The sequence below is a fragment of the Electrophorus electricus genome, chromosome 23, assembly GCF_013358815.1.
Source record: "Electrophorus electricus isolate fEleEle1 chromosome 23, fEleEle1.pri, whole genome shotgun sequence".
Classification (NCBI taxonomy): Eukaryota; Metazoa; Chordata; class Actinopteri; order Gymnotiformes; family Gymnotidae; genus Electrophorus; species Electrophorus electricus.
This window is the reverse complement of record NC_049557.1, coordinates 10,980,670-11,004,284: the sequence shown is the minus strand read 5'-3', so window position 1 is coordinate 11,004,284 and position 23,615 is coordinate 10,980,670. Positions and strand designations below refer to the sequence as shown.

At 43.0% G+C, this 23,615-nt stretch overlaps 2 protein-coding genes and 1 long non-coding RNA gene across 9 annotated transcripts; 2 read left to right on the top strand and 1 right to left on the bottom strand.

The window, feature by feature from the left end:
* The first annotated feature begins 227 nt into the window (after positions 1–227).
* On the top strand, positions 228–6,370 carry armh1 (armadillo like helical domain containing 1). 3 transcript variants are annotated; one of them, XM_027025268.2, is made up of 12 exons: positions 228–896; positions 1,458–1,676; positions 1,930–1,998; positions 2,295–2,461; positions 2,851–3,047; positions 4,315–4,399; positions 4,543–4,659; positions 4,767–4,839; positions 5,151–5,280; positions 5,640–5,717; positions 6,080–6,161; positions 6,272–6,370. In XM_027025268.2, the coding sequence occupies exons 2-12, from the start codon at positions 1,471–1,473 to the stop codon at positions 6,298–6,300; spliced, it is 1,233 nt and encodes a 410-aa protein (XP_026881069.2). In that variant the 5' UTR covers positions 228–896; positions 1,458–1,470; the 3' UTR covers positions 6,301–6,370. The 3 variants fall into 3 exon arrangements, with proteins under 3 accessions (XP_026881069.2, XP_026881068.2, XP_026881070.2); XM_027025267.2 differs by having other exon boundaries at positions 228–929; positions 1,176–1,676; XM_027025269.2 differs by lacking the exon at positions 1,458–1,676 and having other exon boundaries at positions 228–929.
* LOC113586878 lies at positions 4,672–6,953 on the bottom strand. The gene is made up of 3 exons (XR_003411668.2): positions 6,866–6,953; positions 5,622–5,754; positions 4,672–4,760 (listed from the first exon to the last, which is right to left on the bottom strand). It is a non-coding gene; the product is annotated as an uncharacterized LOC113586878 (long non-coding RNA).
* mutyh (mutY DNA glycosylase) lies at positions 6,491–23,053 on the top strand. 5 transcript variants are annotated; one of them, XR_004775554.1, is made up of 16 exons: positions 6,491–6,801; positions 6,954–7,075; positions 7,163–7,202; positions 7,294–7,367; positions 7,454–7,495; positions 7,580–7,651; positions 7,747–7,860; positions 8,721–8,818; positions 9,204–9,348; positions 9,428–9,518; positions 9,602–9,793; positions 9,986–10,131; positions 19,404–19,553; positions 19,706–19,753; positions 20,172–22,600; positions 22,759–23,053. XR_004775554.1 is itself a non-coding variant. In XM_035522045.1 (15 exons), exons 1-15 carry the CDS (start codon positions 6,699–6,701, stop codon positions 20,355–20,357), a joined length of 1,620 nt encoding a protein of 539 aa, XP_035377938.1. In that variant the 5' UTR covers positions 6,491–6,698; the 3' UTR covers positions 20,358–23,053. The 5 variants fall into 5 exon arrangements, 4 of the variants coding, with proteins under 4 accessions (XP_035377938.1, XP_035377939.1, XP_035377937.1 ...); XM_035522045.1 differs by having other exon boundaries at positions 9,605–9,793; positions 20,172–23,053; XM_035522046.1 differs by having other exon boundaries at positions 20,211–23,053.
* Positions 23,054–23,615: the final 562 nt, after the last annotated feature.

Here is a 23,615-nt window from a genome sequence, read left to right as displayed (position 1 = left end):
CACACACACACACACACACACACACACACACACACACTCACACACACACACTCACACGCTCACACACACGCTCACACACACGCTCACACACACGCTCACACACACCCCACACACACCCCACTCACACACACACTTACACACACACTTACACACACACACATTCTTAATGAAGGAAAAGACCAAACCTGCACTAAATAAGGTTTATTCAAAATAAATAGCTTGTTTGACATTTTTACCAGTTCCTATATGACTTTAATTAGATGTTAAGCTGACATTGCAGAAAAATGTTAAAAGTTGTATTCTTTCCAGTAAAACGTCACTGCAAACAAAGTTCTGTTTATTTTATGTTGACATAGTGAATTGTGTTTGTGGTTATTAGCATATTAATATGGTAACACATATAATGCCTGCCATAGAATTATAGATCCAGCAATTAGATCCATCATGTGCTGTACGTGCTGGAGTTTTTGTTGGCCCGTGCTCAATAAATACTACAGAAAATCCTGTCATTATCAGTAAAGAACTTAGACGACAAAAACGCACTAAGATTGGAAAGATTACAAAATATATTCACGTACAATTACAAATAGATGAAATTAATTTGTCTTGATCATCTGAAATAAACGTGTACAACAATTTTAATGGATCTGCAGTGGTGCCTCGATGGTAGCACACCTGCGAATATCCTTTTACAAGAAAATAAGAGAAAGAAAGTGTTTTTGAATTTTTAAAAAAATGTCACCTGTGCATCTGCGAAAGCAGGATAAAAGTGTATGTGCCAGCACGTGCCCTATCTGTACCTCAATGGACACCGTACGCGCGTGTAGCTGTTGTTGCCTAGCAATCGTACACATCATCGAGATCTGAACGTTCCCTGCCGTGACACCTCGCAAGTGGTAAACAAGACTCAGTTTTCGGTCATGAAGAATGTATCTTTTCTCTCTCTCTCTCTCTCGCAACATAAGACGTAACCTTACATAACCTTACCTACATAACTATGATGGCGATATAGTCAGTAACGTATTAACCATTCGGAAGTCCAGAAAAAAGTGGGGTTTTTTAGGGAGGGCGGGGGTTGTAGTTAACCTACTGTTATTTCGAGATCACAATTTTTTTTTCCGTTCAAAATAACAGACGTTATTTTCTCTAAATGACAGCTTATTTCTGATATCAAGACAACGAATGTTATTTTTAATGTTGCTACTAAGTAAGAAACAAACTACACTGCATTCAGGAAGTGAGTCACTCGGGAAGATCTAAAGAAGCTTTGACGTACCAGCAATGCCAGACCTCACTCTCTGAAACAGTACATTTGGGAGCAGATAACTTGTGTACACTGGCAGTGTACAGAGAATCACACTGTCAATTTTCAGCAATTCATTGTAATAGTAGTGACTACAAGGTATATACTAGTCCTCTGTCATCTAGTCCAGCACTAATACAACGTTCCCTTGCAGTTTCCATGCCAGCATGTTTACTAGTAAAGAGCGAGACGCTACTGGCCTGGTGCTGAGTGTTCTGCACGAGTGGGACCAGGGCAATAAGTCTGCCCGAGCTTCCATGCTGCAGGAATTCCTGACACGTAATGCCGGAAAGACAAGTATGGAGCTGGAGCTGGAGTTTGCTCAGGCTGGAAGCCTGTTCCTCGCTCGCATCACTGCCTGGATGAGACTAACGTATCCATGCAAACAGTGTTCATCTTGGATCACACCTATTTAGCATTCTCAAAGTAGAGTACGTGTTGTAGTGCAGTTTCATCGACGCTGCACAGTTTGGTGTTGGCTGAATATAGGAGATAGCTCTGCAGTCTGGCTGAAGGTGGAGCTCTTTTTCCAGGGCATTAGTTAAGGACTGGCATGGCCCATCCAGGCTGCTCCAGGGCACACACTGATCAGTAGTGACATGATTCCTTTACTGCAGCCTTTTCAGCTACATGTTTGGCACATATCTGGAACTTCAGCTGAGAGCACTGGAGGTGTTCCTCTCAGCTGCCGGCAGGTAAGACCTGCTCCCTGAGTCTCTCCAGCCGTACACACAGCACCACCTGCTAAACACAGACACTTGCACACCAGTCCTCAGCAACTCCCAAGCCAAACATCCATCACATAACAAAGGGTTGTAAAATAATAATAATAATAATAATGATAATGTAGTTGTTGTTTTGTTCTTTATTTTCCTTTACTATTATTACCTATAATAATATAGGTATATAGCTGGCCCAGTTGCGTTGCTAAACAGATCACATCAAACATCCTTGAGGTCAGGTTGATGTTGTAGCCTCCCCTTGTTGACAGTCACAGGTATCTGATGGAGTTTCTGGAGATGGGTGGAGTGCTCACCCTGCTGGAGGTTCTGGGACACAGTCAGATCACAGAGAAGGCGAAAACGCAAGCTCTGCACCTGCTCCGAATCATCGCTAACACTGGCCGAAAGTACAAGGAGATCATCTGTGAAAGCTACGGTATGGTCTATGTCACAGGTCATAGTGGTCTATGAGGTCTATGACACAGGTCATAGCAGTCTATATGGTCAGTGACAGGTCACAGTGGTCTGTGTGGTTTATGACAGGTCATAGTGGATAGCAGTCTATGAGGTCTATGACAGGTCATTCTGGTCTATGACACACAATGTGAGTTTGGTATAAGATAGCACTCATTTATCCAAGCTGAACTAATACGATGGTTATTTTTATTAAATATCTGCTTTGTTGTTTGTCAGGTTGGCCTGGTTTTGAAAATATTTTAGAAAATATGTTTTTCTCACAGCTTTACAAAATCAAACGCATTTGATATCAGTAGATGAATGAATGCCAGTTTCCCCACTACTTCCCACTGTGTCTGTGAACTGGAGGTGTGAGGGCTGTAGCCGAGTGTTTGGCTACAGCCTGTGCTGAGGAGACCCAGCACACAGCCTCTGTCCTGCTGGAGGCATTGGCTCATGGGAACCCCAGATACCAGCAGCAGGTGTACAAAGGCCTGGTGGCACTGCTATCCTGCAACTGCCCAAAAACCCAGCAGCTTGTGCTTCAGACTGTGCGCACAGTCCAGGTAACTGTGTTCCAAAGCCATGTCTCTGTAACATGTAACATTCCAAAGCCATGTCTCAACATTCCAAAGCCATGTCTCTGTAACATTCCAAAGCCATGTCTCAACATTCCAAAGCCATGTCTCTGTAACAGGAAACAGCGTTACAAAGCCATGTCTCTGTAACAGGAAACAGCGTTACAAAGCCATGTCTCTGTAACAGGAAACAGCGTTACAAAGCCATGTCTCTGTAACAGGAAACAGCGTTACAAAGCCATGTCTCTGTAACAGGAAACAGCGTTACAAAGCCATGTCTCTGTAACAGGAAACAGCGTTACAAAGCCATGTCTCTGTAACAGGAAACAGCGTTACAAAGCCATGTCTCTGTAACAGGAAACAGCGTTACAAAGCCATGTCTCTGTAACAGGAAACAGCGTTACAAAGCCATGTCTCTGTAACAGGAAACAGCGTTACAAAGCCATGTCTCTGTAACAGGAAACAGCGTTACAAAGCCATGTCTCTGTAACAGGAAACAGCGTTACAAAGCCATGTCTCTGTAACAGGAAACAGCGTTACAAAGCCATGTCTCTGTAACATGTAACATTCCAAAGCCATGTCTCTGTAACATGTAACATTCCAAAGCCATGTCTCAACATTCCAAAGCCATGTCTCTGTAACATGTAACATTCCAAAGCCATGTCTCAACATTCCAAAGCCATGTCTCTGTAACATGTAACATTCCAAAGCCATGTCTCAACATTCCAAAGCCATGTCTCTGTAACATGTAACATTCCAAAGCCATGTCTCAACATTCCAAAGCCATGTCTCTGTAACATGTAACATTCCAAAGCCATGTCTCAACATTCCAAAGCCATGTCTCTGTAACAGGTAACAGCGTTACAAAGCCATGTCTCTGTAACAGGTAACAGCGTTACAAAGCCATGTCTCTGCAACAGGTAACAGCGTTACAAAGCCATGTCTCTGCAACAGGTAACAGCGTTACAAAGCCATGTCTCTGCAACAGGTAACAGCGTTACAAAGCCATGTCTCTGCAACAGGTAACAGCGTTACAAAGCCATGTCTCTGCAACAGGTAACAGCGTTACAAAGCCATGTCTCTGCAACAGGTAACAGTGTTACAAAGCCATGTCTTTGGAACATTTCCACAGGCGTTTCACATCTAAATGTGCACATCCATTGGATGTTTATACAGCATAAGCTCCAACACATTTGCAAAATAATTTTCTTTTCCATACCTTTAGTCTTGCATAAGCGTTTATTCTTTTGTGCAGGTTATTGTAAAGACGGCTCACCTGAGTATTGTAGAACCCTTGCTGAATTTGTTGCGGTCTCTACACTTGGAGGTGCAGTATGAGGGTAACCGTGGTTATTTTTGCATGGCTTATACTGACCGAAAGGCTGTGTTGTGAAGATTTTTTACCTTGAGGTGATGATATTGGTATAAAGCTTCTTTCTGCTTGTGCATCATTTGTGAAGCTTTGTGTGTTTTTGTTTGTTAGCAATAGAGCTTATCAAAGAGCTGCAGCAGACAGAGGTGAGACCTGCTCTGCTCCGTGCGCTAGTCACCCTCCTAAAACCAGCCAGAGAGGGAGTCTGCAAACACAAGATCCTTCAGGGTGCAACCTCACTTCCTCCTCTTAAAACCTCTTACCAGGTTTTCAGGTCAGCCCCCTCATTTGCATAAGGCCCAGTAATGCTGATCTGTGGTTGGTTGTTCCTGTAGATCCAGAGATGGTGAAGATGACAGAATCACTACCACTGTTTGTCCAGCAGGCAGCTGCAGCTAAAGTCCTTCGGTAATTTCAAACTGAGAAAGTTGATGAAACGTAACCACACAATACAGCATACAATCATATAAAAACATAATATAGCTCTGAACTGAAACATGTAAACACATAATACACCCCTGTATTCTGTAACTTGATTTTTACTTGACTTGAAACATGGAAACATGTAAAACAACTGTGAACTGAAACATAATTATGGATAATGCAAACATTCCATAAGTTAGTCACAGTGTATTGTAATGTACATATGTCCATCCTGCTGTAGTGTATATGCATGTGTTTTGGACATTATGGTGTTAAATAACCAACTAATATCACAGGATGTTAGCCGAGGAGAAGCAAGACATATCTGAAGAACTGATTCATCTTGGTGTGATTCACCATCTACTCTGTGCTATGGGCAATCTGGAACATGCAGACACTCAAAGACAAGCAAGCCTGGCTTTGGAGGTAAAAATGCATCTCTCTCACTCTCTCAAACACAGAGAGAGAGAGAGAGAGAGAGAGAGAGAGAGAGAGAGAGAGAGAGAGAGAGAGAATAGACATGCTACATGCTTTGGCACTTTTGGATTTTCAAATAAAAGTTATTTTTTCTAACCAACTGTCCCCAGTTGGATAAACATTTTTGCTTTCCTATCTGATTCCCACAGGGAGCTTGAAAGTTGACGACACACATGCAAAGTTCTTGTATTATTGTGCCGTTTTAGCTCAGTGATGACTTTTAAATGTTAACGATCTTATATTTCATCCTCACGATGTTAGAAAGACAAAGATCAATGTTCACAAACTACCTCCTGGTCTCCACACAGCACTTTGTGCGCTCCTACCCGGTGGTGGAGGAACACGTGCGCACTGCCATGGGACCGGCTCTGTTCGACTGCTTCATGGTGAGCCTGCTCGTGTTTCACACCCTCTGGTTCTGCACTAGGGTCGCCAAGCCAGCCACACACACACACAAAAACAAACAAACAAACAAAAACAAAAACAACAAGGACACGGTGTTATTGATGCTAAGTGACGCTGTTACATGGCGCCCCCTTGTGGAAAGTCTTTATCCTTCTACACGTTTGAGCGACTTAAACGCGTGAAAGAAAATTAGTTATTTTTCTCATCCGTGACATCAGATTCATGTTTGCAAAACATTAGCTGCGCGCCACTGAAATGCGTCCACACGTCCGTTAAATCAGGGCTGAAATGTCGGACACCAAATGAATGATTGTGTTTGAACAAGCTTGCCTGCGTTTTCTAGCACAACGCTGAACTGCTGTACATGAGCACGGACCAAGTTCAGGCTGATCTCTTACTGGCAAACAAAGTGCATATTTTAAGAGGTATGAGTAAAAATAGACTTGGACATTCATTTTACTGTTGTTGTTTTCAGAGAATATTACCAGATAAGTATTCGCTGTAATGAAACCCCAACATCCGTCTTCTGTTCCAGAGCCTGAAGTGCGGAATACAGATTCCTGACCGTCACGAGACAGATGTGGATTTATTCTTTAAATATATTAAACACATTTGATTTTTCAAGTGCAATAAATATCAATACATGACATCCCATGTAGCTATTATAAGACATACGGTAACACGTCTTTTCCTTGCAAGAGTTATAAAGATGACGTTTGATTGGTTGTGGAGCCCCGCCTTGGAGGCAGGGCGCACTGTGGCGGGGTTGTGTGTTCAGGATTCGCCCCGAAAAGTTTGGCGTTCCCTGAATATCGCTTCCACAAAAACACTTTCGAGGAAGCCCGAGTTTAGTTCTATATAACAGCGCAACGTTAGCGAGCGCGGCTCCCCGGGAGCCGTGCAAGCTGCACGTCTGATGGAATGATTACTGGCGTGTACATGCACGTGCTTCGAGGTTAACAATGCGCAAGCGGAGCCCTGCAGTGCGAGCCGGGAAACGCGCCGCGCCGCAAAACACACCAGCTGGGCAAGCCAAAAAGAAAGCAGAGCTGCGACTTGGAGGAGGTAAGTCGCCCGTGTCGGCGCAGCTGCACGCCGCCTGAAACGTGCGCCCGGAGGAGGCACGTACCGAGGTGTTCGGTCAGTTCTGGCTTTCAGTGGTCAGTTCTAGTTTCCAAAGTGTGCCGGTGAGATCAGATGTCTTTTCTGCCAAGCAGCAGAGAGCGCGAGACCATCCTCGTACCACTTCTTTAACGAGCCTGCGGAAGTTTCGCTCTTCCGTTCTCGTCTGTTGCGCTGGTACGATCAGTCCAAGAGAGACCTCCCCTGGCGCACAGTGGTAAGTACTTCACATCCACATCTCGGTGTTCTGTAAAATGTAAATGTCTCCTGCTTGAAATGATGATTCCATCCTTTGTCTTGAAAGGCGATGACGGAGACGGATGCGAACATCAGGACGTATGCCGGTAAGTGCGCGTTTGAGGGTTCGTGTGTTAGATGGGCTGTGAGGCAGGATGAAGTACTCATCTGGTACCACCTTCTTCTGTCTCCTGTCAGTGTGGGTCTCGGAAGTCATGCTACAGCAGACTCAGGTTGCCACGGTAATCGACTACTACAACAAATGGATGAAGGCAAGCCACCTCTCATGTGTGTGTGTCTAGCATTTTTGTACAACAGTTTCCTGAATGGTGACAGTGTTGTTCTCGCTCCATAACAGCGGTGGCCCACAGTGCAGGAACTTGCTGCCGCTTCAGTGGAGGTAATAAGGTCAGAAACTGAGTCTGGAAAAGGGCCAGGCCTCCCTCCTGCCTTAACACAGCAATGCCTGCTGTTTTTTTGGCAGGACGTGAATGAGATGTGGGCGGGACTTGGGTACTACTCTCGAGGGCGGAGACTGCACCAAGGAGCACAGAAGGTGGTGGTGGTGGTGGTTGTTGTTGTTGTTTAACGTTAAATCTCTTAATAAATATGGCAGTGTTCTACGTGTATGTGTGTGTGTGATTGCTGCAGGTGATGTCTGAGCTGGCCGGGGAGATGCCGCGGACGACCCAGGGGCTTCTGAAATGGCTGCCCGGGGTGGGCCGCTACACCGCGGGGGCTGTTGGCTCCATCGCCCTAGGGCTGGTAAGCCTCCATAGTCGTCGTCGTCGTCATCATCATCACATATGTTCACACCTCTCCTCTGTTCTCTGCTGAGCATTATGGGCCTTGATTAAGTCTTAGACTAGGCTAAAAAAAAATGCCAATGGTGAGTCACCGTTCGCCCTGCAGTACGGTCCAAAACTAGACTTGGTCCAAGTTCCAACATACCAGGCTTCTGTCTTATCCAACGTCTTAGCAGAATGACCTGGTCTCTCCGACGGCTTCAGATGTTTGCTTTAGGTGTTCAGGTGTTTGTTTGAAGTGATTATTCTGTGGTTCCCTCCTTTGCGCTTGCTCTGTAGTATAAGCGAGTGGTGGTGTAGAGGCCTGGAATAAACAGGCGTAGACACCACAGCCTTGAGCAGCAGGGTCTTAAAGACACGTGGCAAAAACCCCAGCATCTTACTCACACCTGTGGCTAAAACGCTGTATGAGTGGAGTCAGAACCCTGAGTCTTTATTTGCCTGGTGCTTTTGCCTGGTGTTTTGGCTGTGTATCCACTCGTCTGCATGGCAATCACTCTGTCCCTACTCTCTTGTCTACGGTTGTATTGGTATGTTTATTCCTCCTCCCTGTCATTTGAGGCTGTTCACACCTGATTCTTAATCCCTTAATCCCATAATTCCCTTAATTCCATGCTCCATGCCTGCATCTCAGTGTCAGGGCAACAAAAGGTGACCAGTCCTTCCATCTATCTGCTCGGTGGTTACATACACGTGAACAGGATCTGGATTTGGGTCCTGCCCTGGACTGAATGTTTGGGCTGCATGACAAGCAGAACCTAGGCTAAGTTTAAAATGACTGGGTTTTTTTCAGCCTCTCTCAGCATGCGTGTTGCCTAGGTTACAGGGGCTGTCGATGGGAACGTGACGCGGGTGCTGTGTCGTTTGCGGGCCATCGGGGCAGACTGCACCAGCTCCCTGGTCACCGACCTCCTGTGGTACGTCGGTGTCTGCAGTGCTCAGAACTCCACTGAAGATTTTGCATTCCCTTTTACAAAAGCTCAGTGACAGTAGAGATTTAACAAGTAGCATTAAAGGGAATTCTGGCGATTCCTTATTTACTCCATTACAAATGTAATCAGTTAGTGTAATTATTTAAATAAGTCTAAAGAAGACTGTTCAGGTCTCTAAATCAGTTTGTAAACTGTCTACAAAAGTGCTGTAAACAAAGGTTATGGTTAAGACCTGTGATTTATCCATATGCACTACTCATAAACTTGTGCTAAAATATGGAAATGATCATTTTCATCTCTTTTCTGAATTGTGTGTGTTAAGATGATGATGGAAAAGGGAGACGTCTCCTAATCTTTTCTCTCATGTTAGGGAAATATGCAACCTGATTGTGGATCCAGAGAGACCTGGCCAGTTCAACCAGGCTCTGATGGAACTGGGCGCCTTGGTGTGCAGGCCGAAATCCCCCCTCTGTGCGCGCTGTCCTGTTCAGACACACTGCCATGCCTATCGAAAGGTAACCCATAGTCTGCCTCATACCCGGGAGCTGCCGCAGACGTTTCAGAGGTCTAAGACTGTAATTCCACATGTTGCAGGTGATCTTAATCCAAGAGACAGATGCTAAAAGCCCCCTGAGTAATCCAGACTCAGTGCAAAGTCCCTGTGTTCCTGATATAGAGGACTGTTGTAAGTCACGTTTTCGGTCGCCATCCTCTACTACGGCATGCTTTCCAAAATGGGGGGGGGTCATTCTGTCTGTTTTTGTGAAGCAGCTGGCGACAGTAGCTGTAAACTGTGCCTGTCTGAGGGCTGGGCCCGTGATCTGGGAGTGCAGAATTACCCCCGCAAGCCAGTCAGAAAGGCCCCTCGTGTGGAGAGGATGGTGACCTGTGTCCTGCGATGCCGAATGACAGAGGATGAGGATGAGCCTCAGTACCTGCTCATCCAGAGGCCAAGCACAGGTACAGGGTCATCCAGAGGCCAAGCACAGGTGCAGGGTCCCACAAAAGATTTTCAGCTTCTCATTGGCCAAACCTACTGACCTGCTCCTGTATTTTTCCTGTGGACCTGAAAATAAATTTGAGTCATTCAGAACAGCAAAATCTTAATTCTAAAACTATGTAGATTTAAGCATGACTGTTGTTTGTTGCCAGGGCTATTGGCGGGAATGTGGGAATTACCCAGCATCCTCTTGGAGGAAGACATCCCGGGGAAGAAGCACAGAGCCCTGTTAAGTGCTGAAGTGCAGAGGATTGTGGGAACATCACCAGATGAAGATTCTTTTCAGTACTTGGGAGAGGTGAGTGCCATTCAGTTATTTTCTGCTGGTCACATTAGCTACATACAGTACATACAGCACATACGTGCGACAAGGTAGGGAGCTTGGCCTCAGCAAGAACATGGTTAGCTGTCCTTGCTGTTAGACAGTACAGGTCTCTGGAACTGAACTGGAATGGTGGAATGTAACTTCAACTGGTGTTTTTGATGATGTTAATGAAGACCTAAAATATTGGTCCAGATTCACAGGGTCAGCAGACCCACGCAGGGCAGCTGATCAGCTGGGATCAGCATCTGTGGGGAGGGTGGCGTAATACCAAAAATACCAGAGTGTTTCTGACACTTTTTAATTCCATATGAAGCAGGTCTTTGGCCTACTATAAAATGGAAAACATAACCCCAGGTAACAGCAACCAACATGCACATACACAAAAAAAAATAAAATAAATTAATAGATGTTTTAATACATAAATTAATTATAAGTGGTATAAGAATGTGAGCTATATGGAAATGAATTGTCTTGTGCTGAGGTTCAGTAGTCTTCCTCGCCTGTCTTGTGCTGAGGTTCAGTAGTCTTCTTCGCCTGACTCCTCTTCATTGCTTGTCCTTTTGCTTTTCGACTTCAGGAAATTCTCAGATTAATAGTGCAGTATACAGAACCATTAAAACTTGGCAAGAATCAAGGGAATTCAGCATGGCTCATTTTAAGGTGACTAGGTGTTTTTGTTTGTTTGTTTGTTTTTTTGTTTGTTTTTGTTTTAATACATATACGTAGGGCCCCTACGTATCAAATGACCACCACCATTTCTGAATCAAACATGCCTAATTGTGTGTAATTATCAAGTTTACATTTTTGCCAACTTACTAAATGCAGTTAAAGTTGCACCTGGCTAATCGGCTAAAGGTTGTACAGGCTGATTTTATAGTTTCATCCTCAGTGAAGTAGTTGTATCCACTTTCACAGTGTTTGGCAGACACCTTTTGTCTAGAGCAACATACAAAAGTGTTTTTATATTCTCTATCATGTGACAATAGATGGCTAGGATGTGTTCTATGAGTAAATGACAAAGCACTTCTGTAAGTCGCTCTGGATAAGGGCGTCTGCTAAATGCTGTAAATGTAGATGGGTCAGTGTTAAGAATGCTATCAGGCTAATTCCACTGGCTAGAATGGAAAAGAACACCGTAAGAGAGGATGCTAGCTTTACTCCAGGGGAATAAGAAAAGAAGCAGATGGCAAAACTGAAAATCCTTTAAGGTTCTGACCCTGCCTGTGAAATTAAATAAAAGGGATGATGTGTCTATCAAATGATACAGACGACAGGCATTTCATTCATGCAGAATTTAGTGTGTTTGTGTATTTATTTTTTGATGCTTTTGGACATTTTCTTCTTGCTTCTACTATTCCGCTCTTTCAGAGCCTGCTGGAGTAGGTCTTCTTCCAGTACCTCACTGAAGATGCACGTAGCCTCATTACAGAGCTGCTGCAACCTACCCGTTCATATTGACACAACAAAACTGGAGTTTAAACGTGTTTTTGACTATCGGAACACTGCATGTTAAATCAGTACGTACTGTTAGTTAGCAAAACAATGCAGCAGGAACCGGCTCACTACAAAGCATTACAAAGTTCAATGGTACTATAAAATTAAATGGTAACTCAAAACAATTTATTTGCCAAATATAGTGAAGGTATTTGTCTTAATCTGGATTTTTGGACCCTGGGTGATGGGAGGGATGAGGCTTGTGTAGAGTGAGCAGAAATACATGAGACATAGCCGTCAGAAGTAGATTTAACGTAGAACTCGTGAACACGGGGCCAGCGATCCGTAACTAGCCTATAATAACCAGTGCACATGATCAATAACTAATTTGTAATAACCAGCATATCTGATCAGTACATAGCCGCTGATAGCCTGTGCCCTCAATCAATAACTGACTTATAATGACCTGCACCCTGGATCAATACCTAGACTGCAATAATAGGCATTCTCAGGACTGTGTATATTTGCCTGATGAGGGTTATTATACTTAAACTTGAAGCATTGCTTGAGAAACTAATAATTCAGATAATCACAGGCACAATCATTTTATATCTTGAATTTAAAAAAAGCTTTTACTAGCTAAATTTCAGCATTTGTGTCAGACGATGTTCTGAGAAAGAAAAGAACCATTTAAATCAAAGTAAATGTTTGAGACTCTTAACTTCAGGTGGTCTTCTGATCATGAACTGTTCTGAAACCTGTTGCACTAGATTCTTTCTGGTTTCTCTTATGTTAACACGGCAACCTAATTTTATTCCCCCAATATTTAGCTAAAACAGCCCCAACAAAAAAAAAGAATATAACACATCTGTAATCAAAACCTGCTACACTAAAAGTAAAACCAATTATGCCACTGCAGAAGACACTCCACATCTAAGGGCCAAAAGAGTGTTAATGAGGCTGATGTTTGTAGGTTAGCGATTGGGGAGGTGGCCGAGATGGAAAGTTGGTGTAGCTCACTTGTTCATGGTGATCTTCTGGTGTTCCAAGATGCTCAGATAGGTGTCTATAAATGACAGACCAGTACAGCCATCATTCACCACCATGGAATCTGTGTGAAGGACTGAGTTCTTCAGATGCTCTGCTAACCTGGTAAAATGCTGTTCATTACCCATCTGAACATGGTATAAAAAATATAAAGTTAAAAATAGGTCATGCTTAAAAAATAAGTCCTTAAAATGACTAGCTTGCATCAGGTGCAATGTTGGGATAGTTGGTCAAAAAAGAGAATCCCTTAGAAATTACTAAATCCTGAGATTTACTGGGATTACGTTACTCATAAATTCTTAAATGTTACCATGTGGACCACCATGTTGTATTAGATTCATGCCTACTAACACTTCTTATTATTTTGAATTAATTGCACACGTCCAGTGCATAAATAGTAAGAAAATGTCCATGTTCACTGGATTGTGTGTCTCACCCCTGCCCTGGTAATTTTTTAAAACTAATGCTTACCTGATTCTGGATCAGCTTTCTTGTGTTATTTTCACACTGCTGGATAATGGCTTTTTTCTTTAGGGAAACCCGTGTCTCCTTCTCACTCTGAACCTCAGCCTCAAATGTCTTCACTGAATACTGTTTGACGTTTGGCCCGGGGTGTGGAAAACATGAAAAAAATCCACGTGAATCAGAACACACAGACAGTGCAGTCAGAGACTGCTTTGAAATGTATTTAAATAAACTTCAGAGACTGAGAGCAGGAGAGTAATATGAAAAGGTAGCTGTGGTTGTTTTTCTTTTCAGTCGCCTCCATTTTGCTCTTCCTACATGTTAAAGTCCCAGCCAATGACAATTTAATATGTAGAAAATATATCAAAGCCAGAAGGCTCCTATGAGAGGATGGACAGATAAATGAAAGGAATGTTTAGTGGTTCGATCTTAGCAGTAGGAGAAATGGCCTTCTAATTTTTACAAGAGTAGAATAAGAAATAAAAGCAGAGCGATCTGGCTTGCCAAATTTTACTCACCCTATATCTACCCCTAACCCTATATCTACATAGAGCCACCACTTGCTATAGTACTGACTCCAGGCACCAAACTATGGGGATTTTTTCATCTATGCTCTCTCCCTTATACGTGCTGTTTGTGTTTATTGATTTGGAGCAATAGTAATAAATTCCAAACCAAATAGCAAAAACCTGACACAGATTTAAATTGGCTGGTGACTCCTCTGACCTTGTTAAATCTAATTTGCAAAGATCAGATATTTCCCTGTAGCCGAGGACCATTCCTCACACGCAGGGGGGGAGAGCCAGGACCACCCTCCTGTAGCTCTTCTCTAATAACAAAGGTCATTTCTCAAAGGTCACTTCCATGTACTCCCCCATGCCTTCCTTCCAGAGCCCTTTTCATGCTACGTGGAAAGTGTCTCTCATATTGTAGCGGTTCTATGAAGCACATTCATAACGGACGGTTCAGACGCACACTCTGCTTTGGCGCCTTGGTTGGCTGTGTCTGGCTACTGCCATGCAGACCCAGGAGGGGTCATTTAAAGGGACCATTACGCTCCATGCCTCACCTCCACCTCGGTGATTGTCACTCCAATGAACACGTTGAAGATGATGAAACAGGCGATCACAATGAAAACGATGGTGAAGCCAAGACTACCGTTCAGTCCTAAATCATCAAACGCCTTCTGCAGGTGTGTCCAACCATCCAGCTTCAAATGTAATGGGACATAAGAGTGAGTGAGTGGCTGTGTGCTCTGTTTTGTTGAGCACCTAATGGATGGCATCTTTAAATGGAACAAATTATCAAAGCTTGCACGATAAAGTAAATGTAAAATATATTGCTTCAAATCATGAAATATGTCAGGTTTTTTTTTTTAAATGAGTAGGCCTGCCTCTGCAGAGCAGAGTGGTCAAGATGAGCTGTAATATTTAAAGAGATTTTTAAAACTTACAACTTACTGTAAATAACATGAAGAGGGTAAACATAGAAGAGGGCAAATCTCCCCAGTGTTCAGGGTCAGGGTTACCGAAGTAGAAACAACCGATGACACCGAAGTTGAAGAGAAGCAGTAACATCAGCCCAAGTACATGTACAGCCCCCTTCATGGTCCTGAAAATTCCTGTACATATGGCCTACGAAGCACAGAACAGCACCGTTAAGACGCAGTCTGCAGGTCTACTTTTTGACTACCAGGTGTGACCCAATTCCTGATCTATTGGTGCTCACCTGTATTTCTGGAATAATGGAGACTGCCTTCAGGAGTCTCAAGGATCGGAACGCACGGATGGTGCCCGCGTAGCTGTGTGAGCCGAACCCACCTCCATTCGTGGCCAGCATTATAACAGAAGCCACCAAGATGGCGGCATCTAACATGTTATAACCGTTCTTCCAATACGTTCTAGGCTCCACGTACACTTTCATTAAAAACTGCATAATATACACTGCCATGAAAAAATCCTCTGCAATCTGTAACAAGGAAATAAGAGATTTGTTGGTTAGCCTTCTGTACTCCCTCACTCCCCCTCTATCTGGTTTTTAAAGACACTCACCATGAAGAAGTTAAAATTCTTGTATTTTAGGTTGTAATCTGTCTCTAGGGCCATAAAAACAGTATCCAGAATGTTAGAGACTATAATGAAACCGTCAAAAAAAGGGTTCTGGGTGACTTTCGCCACATAGTTTTTGAATGTGATTCTTCCTTTCCTGTGGAAACAAAAAATAATCACATTGAAGTCTTTTTTGTTCAACCCGAATGAAATTCAGCTTTGTTATTAGACCTTAGGCTGGGACGACCCAGGGGAGAGCATTCTGTGTCTGATGCAAAAGTAATCATAACAGCGGGGAAACACATGAAATGCAGTACACAAATGACATCACTCTTCGTTCATGACTAGCAGAGAACATTCCAGAACTGAAAAGCAAAACCTATAAGCATTAACGAACCTCCTAACCATGCATGCCAAGGCATTCCAGGTCAAGTTAGGCTTAAATTATCCCATTGTGGTGGTTTTCAAAAATCTCAAACACAGCCTCTGAGTTCTTTTACTGGAAGTCGTGCTGTGCTAAGCTACGTGACAGCACACCTTCCTTAACTCTTCCATAACTACTTTCCTTAGCACTTCTAGTCAGCCATTTTGTCTTGGTCACTCTAACTAAACTGCCCTTGGATCAGCATTAAAGGCAAGCTTCACTCAGAACCTGCCACGATGGATAGCAACCACATACCAGTGTTGCTGGGGCCTGTGATTGGATAATGATTACATTTGATTACATAGCATTTAATCAAAGATCAAAATCGGAATACAATTTTAGTGGCCAACTATGTTCACACTAATGGCCAGGATAAGAGGAGACAGCAGTGATTGATCTCCTGAAGATGAAGACTGTCAGGAAGACCAGGCAGGTTTGCATCCAGTCTTTTGTGCTGAAGTTATGATGCACGTTCAAAGCTGTACTATACAGTTATAGAGGTGGTAGTGATGACTAATTTTGTGGTGGTGACGAGGACGTACGAAGAAAAGCAATAACGCACTTAACATTTACTTTTGATGCGTAGAAGGAGTGTGTAGAAACGTGGGTTGCTTGAGATCAAATGTATAACTGACCAAAAGAGGCAAATTGACTATCCAAGTACATATCCTTTACTGAGGCAAGACCCTCCTCACTTGATACTGGAAAAAAAAACGTTATCTGATTGACTAGCCAAAAAACTGATTATTATAAAGGATAAATGAATTTAAGGTTATGTGACTCAATACATTTTTCATCTTTTTCAAACTTCTAAGTGAGTTATAAACTTAAGTTAGAAAGTTCTAAACTACAAAACTATGCATTAATGTTTGGGGGGGAATATACAGTGAAAAACCATAAAGATGAAAGCGTTGATGCAGCTTCCATATATAACCACTAGGGGGAACCACAAACTTTATTGACTGCATCCAGATGGCCATCCTGCCACTTCATCAAATCCCTGGCATAAGTCACCATGTAAGGTTGAGGGACTGGCAAGAATAGGACACCCAATTCTTTACATTCTTGCAGATGAGCTCTAGCAGTCAATTCTATGGTCTTAGAAACCCAATATAAAAGGCAAAAGTATGGAATCAAACAATTTTAAAAAATGAGGCAGGCAACTATATAGGTAGATTTGAAAGATCTTCAAATTGTGGAAGAGACACCATCTTTATTGCACTGATGGGCCCAATCAAGGATAGTGGAGAAATCGTCCATTTTTCAACACAGAATTTCAGTTTGTGAAAAGTTGAAACTTTGGGGGTGGAATAACTGACCACACACGGTGTATCAGACTTTCATTCACGTTTACTGCCTTTTTAGGGCTACGTTTTTAGAACTCCCACCCCTTAGTTTCAGCATCAGATCTGCACTTCATTCTCACAGCCTTGTGCACATCTGTGCCGTGACAGTATCACTCGTTGGTTTCACTCATTCCAAGGATTGCAAGGGGCCATGTGGCCAAAATGATGGCATGGGCTCTGAAATTATGGCAAATAGGAACTCGGAATATTCTACAATTAAAACTTTTATTTTTGAAGGAACTTAAACCTAAATGCCTACTTTGTAGGGTATTGTTTTTTGCACTTATTGTTGTCTGAGCTCATATGTGTTTTGCACTTCATCAGCAGTGATCCCTGTATTTCTACACTACTGTACTGGCTAGGATGTATTCTATGAGGAAATGACAAAGCACTTTAGTAAGTCGCTCTGGATAAGAGTGTCTGCTAAATTCCGTAAATGTAAATATTAATGCGCACTGTCGTGTAAGGATTTGTTTACAGACTTGGAAAGGATTAGCCTTTCAAGTCATTACCTTGGTTTTCAGGGGCCTCCAGTATACGTCTTTGACAGATGACGCGAACTGAAGTGTGTTTTGGGTTTAACTGCCATTTTGGAGGAATTCTGTGGTCAAGCTCTCTGAGGTTTAGTTAACTTGGAGCATTTTCTCTTCAGTCGCTTCTGTTTTATTGGTGAAATGCTATGCTTGTGTTGTGTGAAAAGCTTCAGTGATGAGTCCCATGACAGAAAAGGCAAAATGGTTAACCACACAAGATTATTAGCTTTCCAAATTGGATAAAAAGGCTGCTACGGACAGCCGTTATGAGATTGCTAATGAGGATTGACTGATTTGCAGTGGCAAGATGCAAAAACATCCCTTTTAGTTCATATTTGCTTGCACTCTGGATTTTCATAAAGAGTGCTGTTTTTTCTTTTAAAGTAGATGTTCTATCCATGTGTTGGTTGGTATGTTGTCCAGTAAAGACACCCAGGGATCAGTTAATCTGGCCTGGTTAAGATGTTTAAAGGTAATTGTGTTATCCTTCTTGCCATTTCTCCTTCTGTAATAAATTATGTACAGTACAAGTTGTTCTTAACTGTTTCCTTGTCATCATAAGTCCAATTAAGTTAGTTAACTAGCTAATGTAAAGCCATTAATCCTAATGCCACGCACACAGGGTAAGGTTTGCAATGGCCAAGGGTAACAATGTTGGCAACTACTTCCAGAGTTATTCTCTGTTTGCTGCTGCTTGTCCAGTTTGATTAACGAGTGTTTAATCTGGTGTGTACGGTGCCGCTCACCGTAGGGAGGCATACCGGCGACGTCTCCCACGTGCTCCCTCACAGCCGTTTGACCGAGCGGCCGAGATGCGTGCACATACGCAGTTTGTGCTCAGTGAGTTTCGTGATCTCGGGACAGACTAACAGGTTTGGTGTCGTTAGTGTTAAAATAAGGGAACGGAGAAGACGCTTTAAAAAACGGGAGTACGCCATGTGCCGCGCCGCCCACAACCCCCTACTGTTTTGGTGTCGTCACGGTGATGATAGTTCACCGTCACTTACACGTTCACTCCCGAGCGGACCGTTTCCCGAGCTGAGAGTCGTCTGCGCGCCAGAGGACTTGTCCCCTGTTGGACGTTGCATTTCAGATGTCCACGTTCACTTGGTTTGGCCTCAGAAACGTCCTCCTCCATTCCGCAAGGTCGGGGTTTCGAGGAAGACCAGAGACAAACGAGCACACCGTGATGAGGTGAAACCGTTATGACCGACGTGTTGAGAACCAGTGACGTGTGACCGAGCTTTGTGGTCGCCTGGGGCGCGCGTGCCACACTAACGAAGGCCCTTCTGGAAATACAGTGTGTGTGAAGACTGTTCAAGCTTTAAAAAATAATGTTAGCGTCCTCATTTATCATTTCACATATCATACAGTTGTAAAACTGTAGATGTTAATATTGCAACAGCGTTACCTTTCTATACTTATAATAGTTGTTTAACCGCTTATCAAAAGTTCATGAGCTCTCTGATCAACAACTGCAATTTTGTAGCAATCATAAAAAGAACATCATCCTATACTTCTGAGTAAAGCTTTCATCCTTTCAATGCACATTACTTCAAATGACACACTATAACTCTTAATAACACTTATGAAAAGCTAGGCTAATATGACATAAGCATATGGTTTTGACAATATGGAGAAATTAAAAATGAAAATGCATATTAATTTGAGCAAGATGCTTATGGGACTTGTTACTCAAGCCAAAACAATTATGAACAACACAAAGGATACATCATATTTGCCCCTGAACACATCGTATTTGCCCCGGTTCAAGCGGTTTGCTAAATCTTCTTTTAATAACAGCCTCTGTATAAGAGTTCTTCCATTCAGTAGTGCCTTTCATCCCCAACAGACAGATTCTGTTGGACATCTTAAAAGGTCTCACACTCCAGGGACTTGCACTGAGGTGATGGGGCGTGTCTGGCGTGTGGTTTTCATGTCTCTGCAGGTGGTCCATATCTTCTCCCACATTCACCAAACGTATGTGGTGTACAGCGCCAGTGTGGGTGGGTCCACTGAAAGGGACAGAGAGCCCCAGAGCCGCTGGGTGTCTGCTTCAGCCCTGCAGGAGGCAGCTGTGTCCACGGGGGTGAAAAAGGTCTGTGAGCTTGTGCACGTTTTGACAGGCTTGCGTGGGCTGTGTATGCGGGATATTAGTATTTATATTAGTAGCTTGTTCTATATTGTAATGTCTGGTAAATGCTGTCTCATACCTGCGTTTTTAATCCTGTAATATGTTTTGACTCATAGATTATGAAGCTTTATTATGAGTCTACAAGCAAATTGCAGGGCACTGAGGTAAGACATGGCAAATGGTCAAACAGCCAGATATCCAGGCAGCGGTTCACTGGTCAAGAATTGGCTGATGATGAATGTGATGACAGTGCATCACAGAGGGACCTAATAAAGCAGCATAAGTTGATGATGAGGGTCTGTTAAAAACACAGGGGTGAACTCTTAATGTCACATAGTCAGGGACTGTCCTGCAGTATTGGGACCGAAGTGTGTTTGTTGGAAATCTTTGATTCAGCCAAACCCCCCCATTAAACCAGGACTACCTAGATGATCACATGCTTAAAAATGTGATTTGTTAGAAGGCTCAGCTGTATAGTGCAGACTTCTGTGATATCAGTGTTTCAAAGGCCAATATTGGGACAGCGATAATGCGATATATTGTGCAACCATATCTCTGCCAACATTAGCCCCCTTTTTTCAGCTCGGACCTAAAGGCTTCTTTACCGTCTGCCCGTTCCAGAATAAGAAGCAAAAACGCAGCGCAGAAGCTCGGAGATCCCAGCGGACCAAACGGACGAGGAACCGTGAGGACAGGGCACCCTGCAGAGGCCTGAAGCAGAGCTCACTTAGCCAGTTCTTCACCAGCTCCAAACCAGCAAGCACCTAAAACTCACTGCAGAACCCAGTACATAGAACCAACTTTACCATCTTACCGTCAGGTCAACATGCTGGAGAATTTTATTACATGACCTAAACTTTTTAACTGAACCTGGGTTAAAACTCAAAAGAAAAGCAATGCGTGTTTTTAAAGTTTAAATATTCTATAAGCTTTTGTAGTGGAAACATGAAATAAATGTTTTTGTCTTTTTAATAGACATTTGTTTTTGTAGAAAGATAGAATGAGTTTATCCTGTCTAAATATTTGTTTTTCTGCTCTGGTGCTTTGCTGGACTAAGCTAATCATAACCCTAACCCAGGATATACACAGAGGATATACACAGAGAATATACAGAGGGGATATACACAGAGGATGTACAGTAAATGATTCCTTACTGCTTGACAGCCTTTCTTGAACAAAAAGTGAAGATGAAAGGGTGAATTTAGGTTTCCAGTCCATATCTCAAATGAAAGGATGAATGCCGGTTTCCAGTCCATATCTCGAACTTCATGGACATACAGGGCTGTGGCTCCATTGATCGGTTTCCATTCCAGATGTGGTCTAGAATCAGGACCCAGTTCGCTCGTTTACATTTACAGTATTTGGCAGACATTCTTATCCTGCGCTGTAAACACAAGTGCATTGTTATCTCATTGGGAAAACATACGCTTAAGCAAGTACACAAAGCTAAAGGCTGAAGCTCCCATCAAGCTAAAGCTCTTTTAGAAACAATTGTCAGACTCCGTGCATAAAGGAAAGAGCAAAAATCATCTGGTTTAGCAGGGAGGCAACTGCTGAATAAAGTAAACCACTGAACCAGCCAAAACGCATCTGTCAACATGAGGTAACTCAGCGTAGCTTCCCTAATAGCTGTTTTTGTCGAGTGTTGGTATTGATGGTGTTGGCATCTGTGCAGCAGTTACACTGATCTTGACCCTGAGCCAGGAGGTCATGTGTTTGAAGGATTGTGCGTTGATCCTGTTTTGTGCGTGCGCTGCAGCGCGCTGAGCGTTATGGCCCGTTTCTCCGACATCCGTGCATTGTGCAGAACGGAGGTACGAGACATCGCTGAGATTCCTTCTGTTAAATGAATTGATATTTTCTCACTCTGCTTTGTACTCGGCTCCTCAAAACCCCACTGGTTAAGACTTAATCTTCATGCTATCCTTACAATACTATTGATGTTAATGCATTTCTGTTATATATTTTTATATTTATGCCAAATTGACCCTTCTTCTCAAGAAGCATGCAAAGAAGTTCCAAAGCGTTTAGTCTCTAGCGTTTAGTCTCTAGCGTTTAGTGACGTCGTTTGGGGTTGTTTACTCACCGTGTGCCGATCACTGATGCAGGGTTGCGGGGGAGGGGGGTTTGTCTGCCTTTGACACTGAGACAAGACGATGACAAAACACACACCAGCAAACTGAAATGTTTACTTACAACATTTGGCAGATGCCCTTGTCCAAGGTGACGTGCAGAAGTGCTTTGTAGTCTGTATCAAATATATATTACCATGTAAGAATAGATGAGTATTAAGAATACTATCAGACAGAAATCCTGGTTAGAGTGGAAAATGGAGAGTAAATATTTTTAACGTGTGAATTTAAGTGCTTGGTGACTCAGTTTAGAGGTGAGTGTTCAGTCTTCGTTGGAAGTCAGCCAGTGTTTCAGCTGCACAGTACCGCCAGGGGAAGTTCAGTCCACCACCTGCGTGCAGGACGGAGAAGAGTCTCGATGCAGGATGGGGTTTGAGATGTCTGGTGTCTCGTCCCTGTATGTGATTACTGGGAAGTGTCTACAACCTTCTCCTCTCACATGGGCTTAAGTTCTTAAGTTCATTGGAGAGTATTGGTGTTTGAAAATGTTGGTGTTTGCTGGAAAATGCAGGCGTTCATTATAGAATATTAATGTTTGTTTTTGAGGACTGGACATGGGGGCTTGAGTTGTATAAAAATTGCCCTCAGACATGACTTGCAACTTGACGTTAAATTATCTTAGTATCGATTGGACAAAAAAACACTCCTGATTGTTGAATGCTGGTACTGGTGTTGGTGTTGGTATTTGACCACTGTACTGTCTGCTTCAGTACCTTCTTTCTCTGATTCCCTGTCACTATGTCTTTTTCATCTTGCGGGAGAAGACCAGTCAGCTCCACACCACAGCACAATGACCTTTGACCTTCCTGCATGTGTACCACCACGGCACAATGACCTCCAACTGGCGGGCAGGAGTCTAATACGTAGCCGGGGGTCGGGGTATGGACCTTATTTTCTCGCCGCAAATACTTTTAAAGATGTTCTGTCTATTTCATTCTGAAAAAAGAAAAATCCGTATATGTGTAAACCGCCTCTGAGGTGTGTGAGAAACCAGCCCACTGTGTAGATGCTTCTGATCTTCCTATCTGTGCACATAGTGATGTATCTGTACTCCGGTCTGCTTCCCTGGGTCCTCATGTGCAGGAATGTCTGTGTTGGAAACGCTAGCTCACCCGTCTGCAGCTGCTATTGCTTCCATGCCTATCCCATAGCATGGCTGAATGTCCAGGAATCACAGCTACAGGGGGTTATGGCTTATGGGAATATACCCTGTTCTCCCTTAATTTACTAATTACATTTTTGCAGTACCGTCCATATTTGCTGTAAAAAAAAGAAAAAGGGGCAAATTGTGTCAGTGATGTCAGCAATAAAGATCATCTCAGTGAAAATACACGAGAAGACGTCACCTTCATTCTTTTAAGATGTAGCTTGTGCAGCTCACCTGGAAAAGAGCAATTTAAATGAAAAATGCTTTAAATGAAAATGAAGTGATGACTCAAGGAACTTTTTTTTCTTTATATAATCCATCTTTTTACTTTAAAGGTTTGTTTCCTCTTTTGTTTTAAGATCCGTTTTGTCCTATTGATGGTACACATTGGCTACAACGTGTCTCCCAGACTTGATGAGTCCAGTTGTGTTTTTGCCTCGGTTCGCTCTGCCTCCTCCTGCAAGAAGAGCCGGAGCTGTTATTGAGGGTAATCTAGAACTCCGTCCTGCAGCTGTTAAGGTCATCTTTGCTTTCTGCTCTAGGAAACCTGTTATGTTTTTCCAGATTGAGATATTTTACCAAGGGATTATTATATAAACTGGATTACCAAAGATATCGACATGAAATGCTACATTTTTAGTTCAAGATGTGTTTTGACAGCCTGAATATATAAAATAGTTTGCCTGCAACTCCACTAGATGGCAGCATGTAACCTTCTTTTCAGAACTACACTATTGGGCTTCGAAA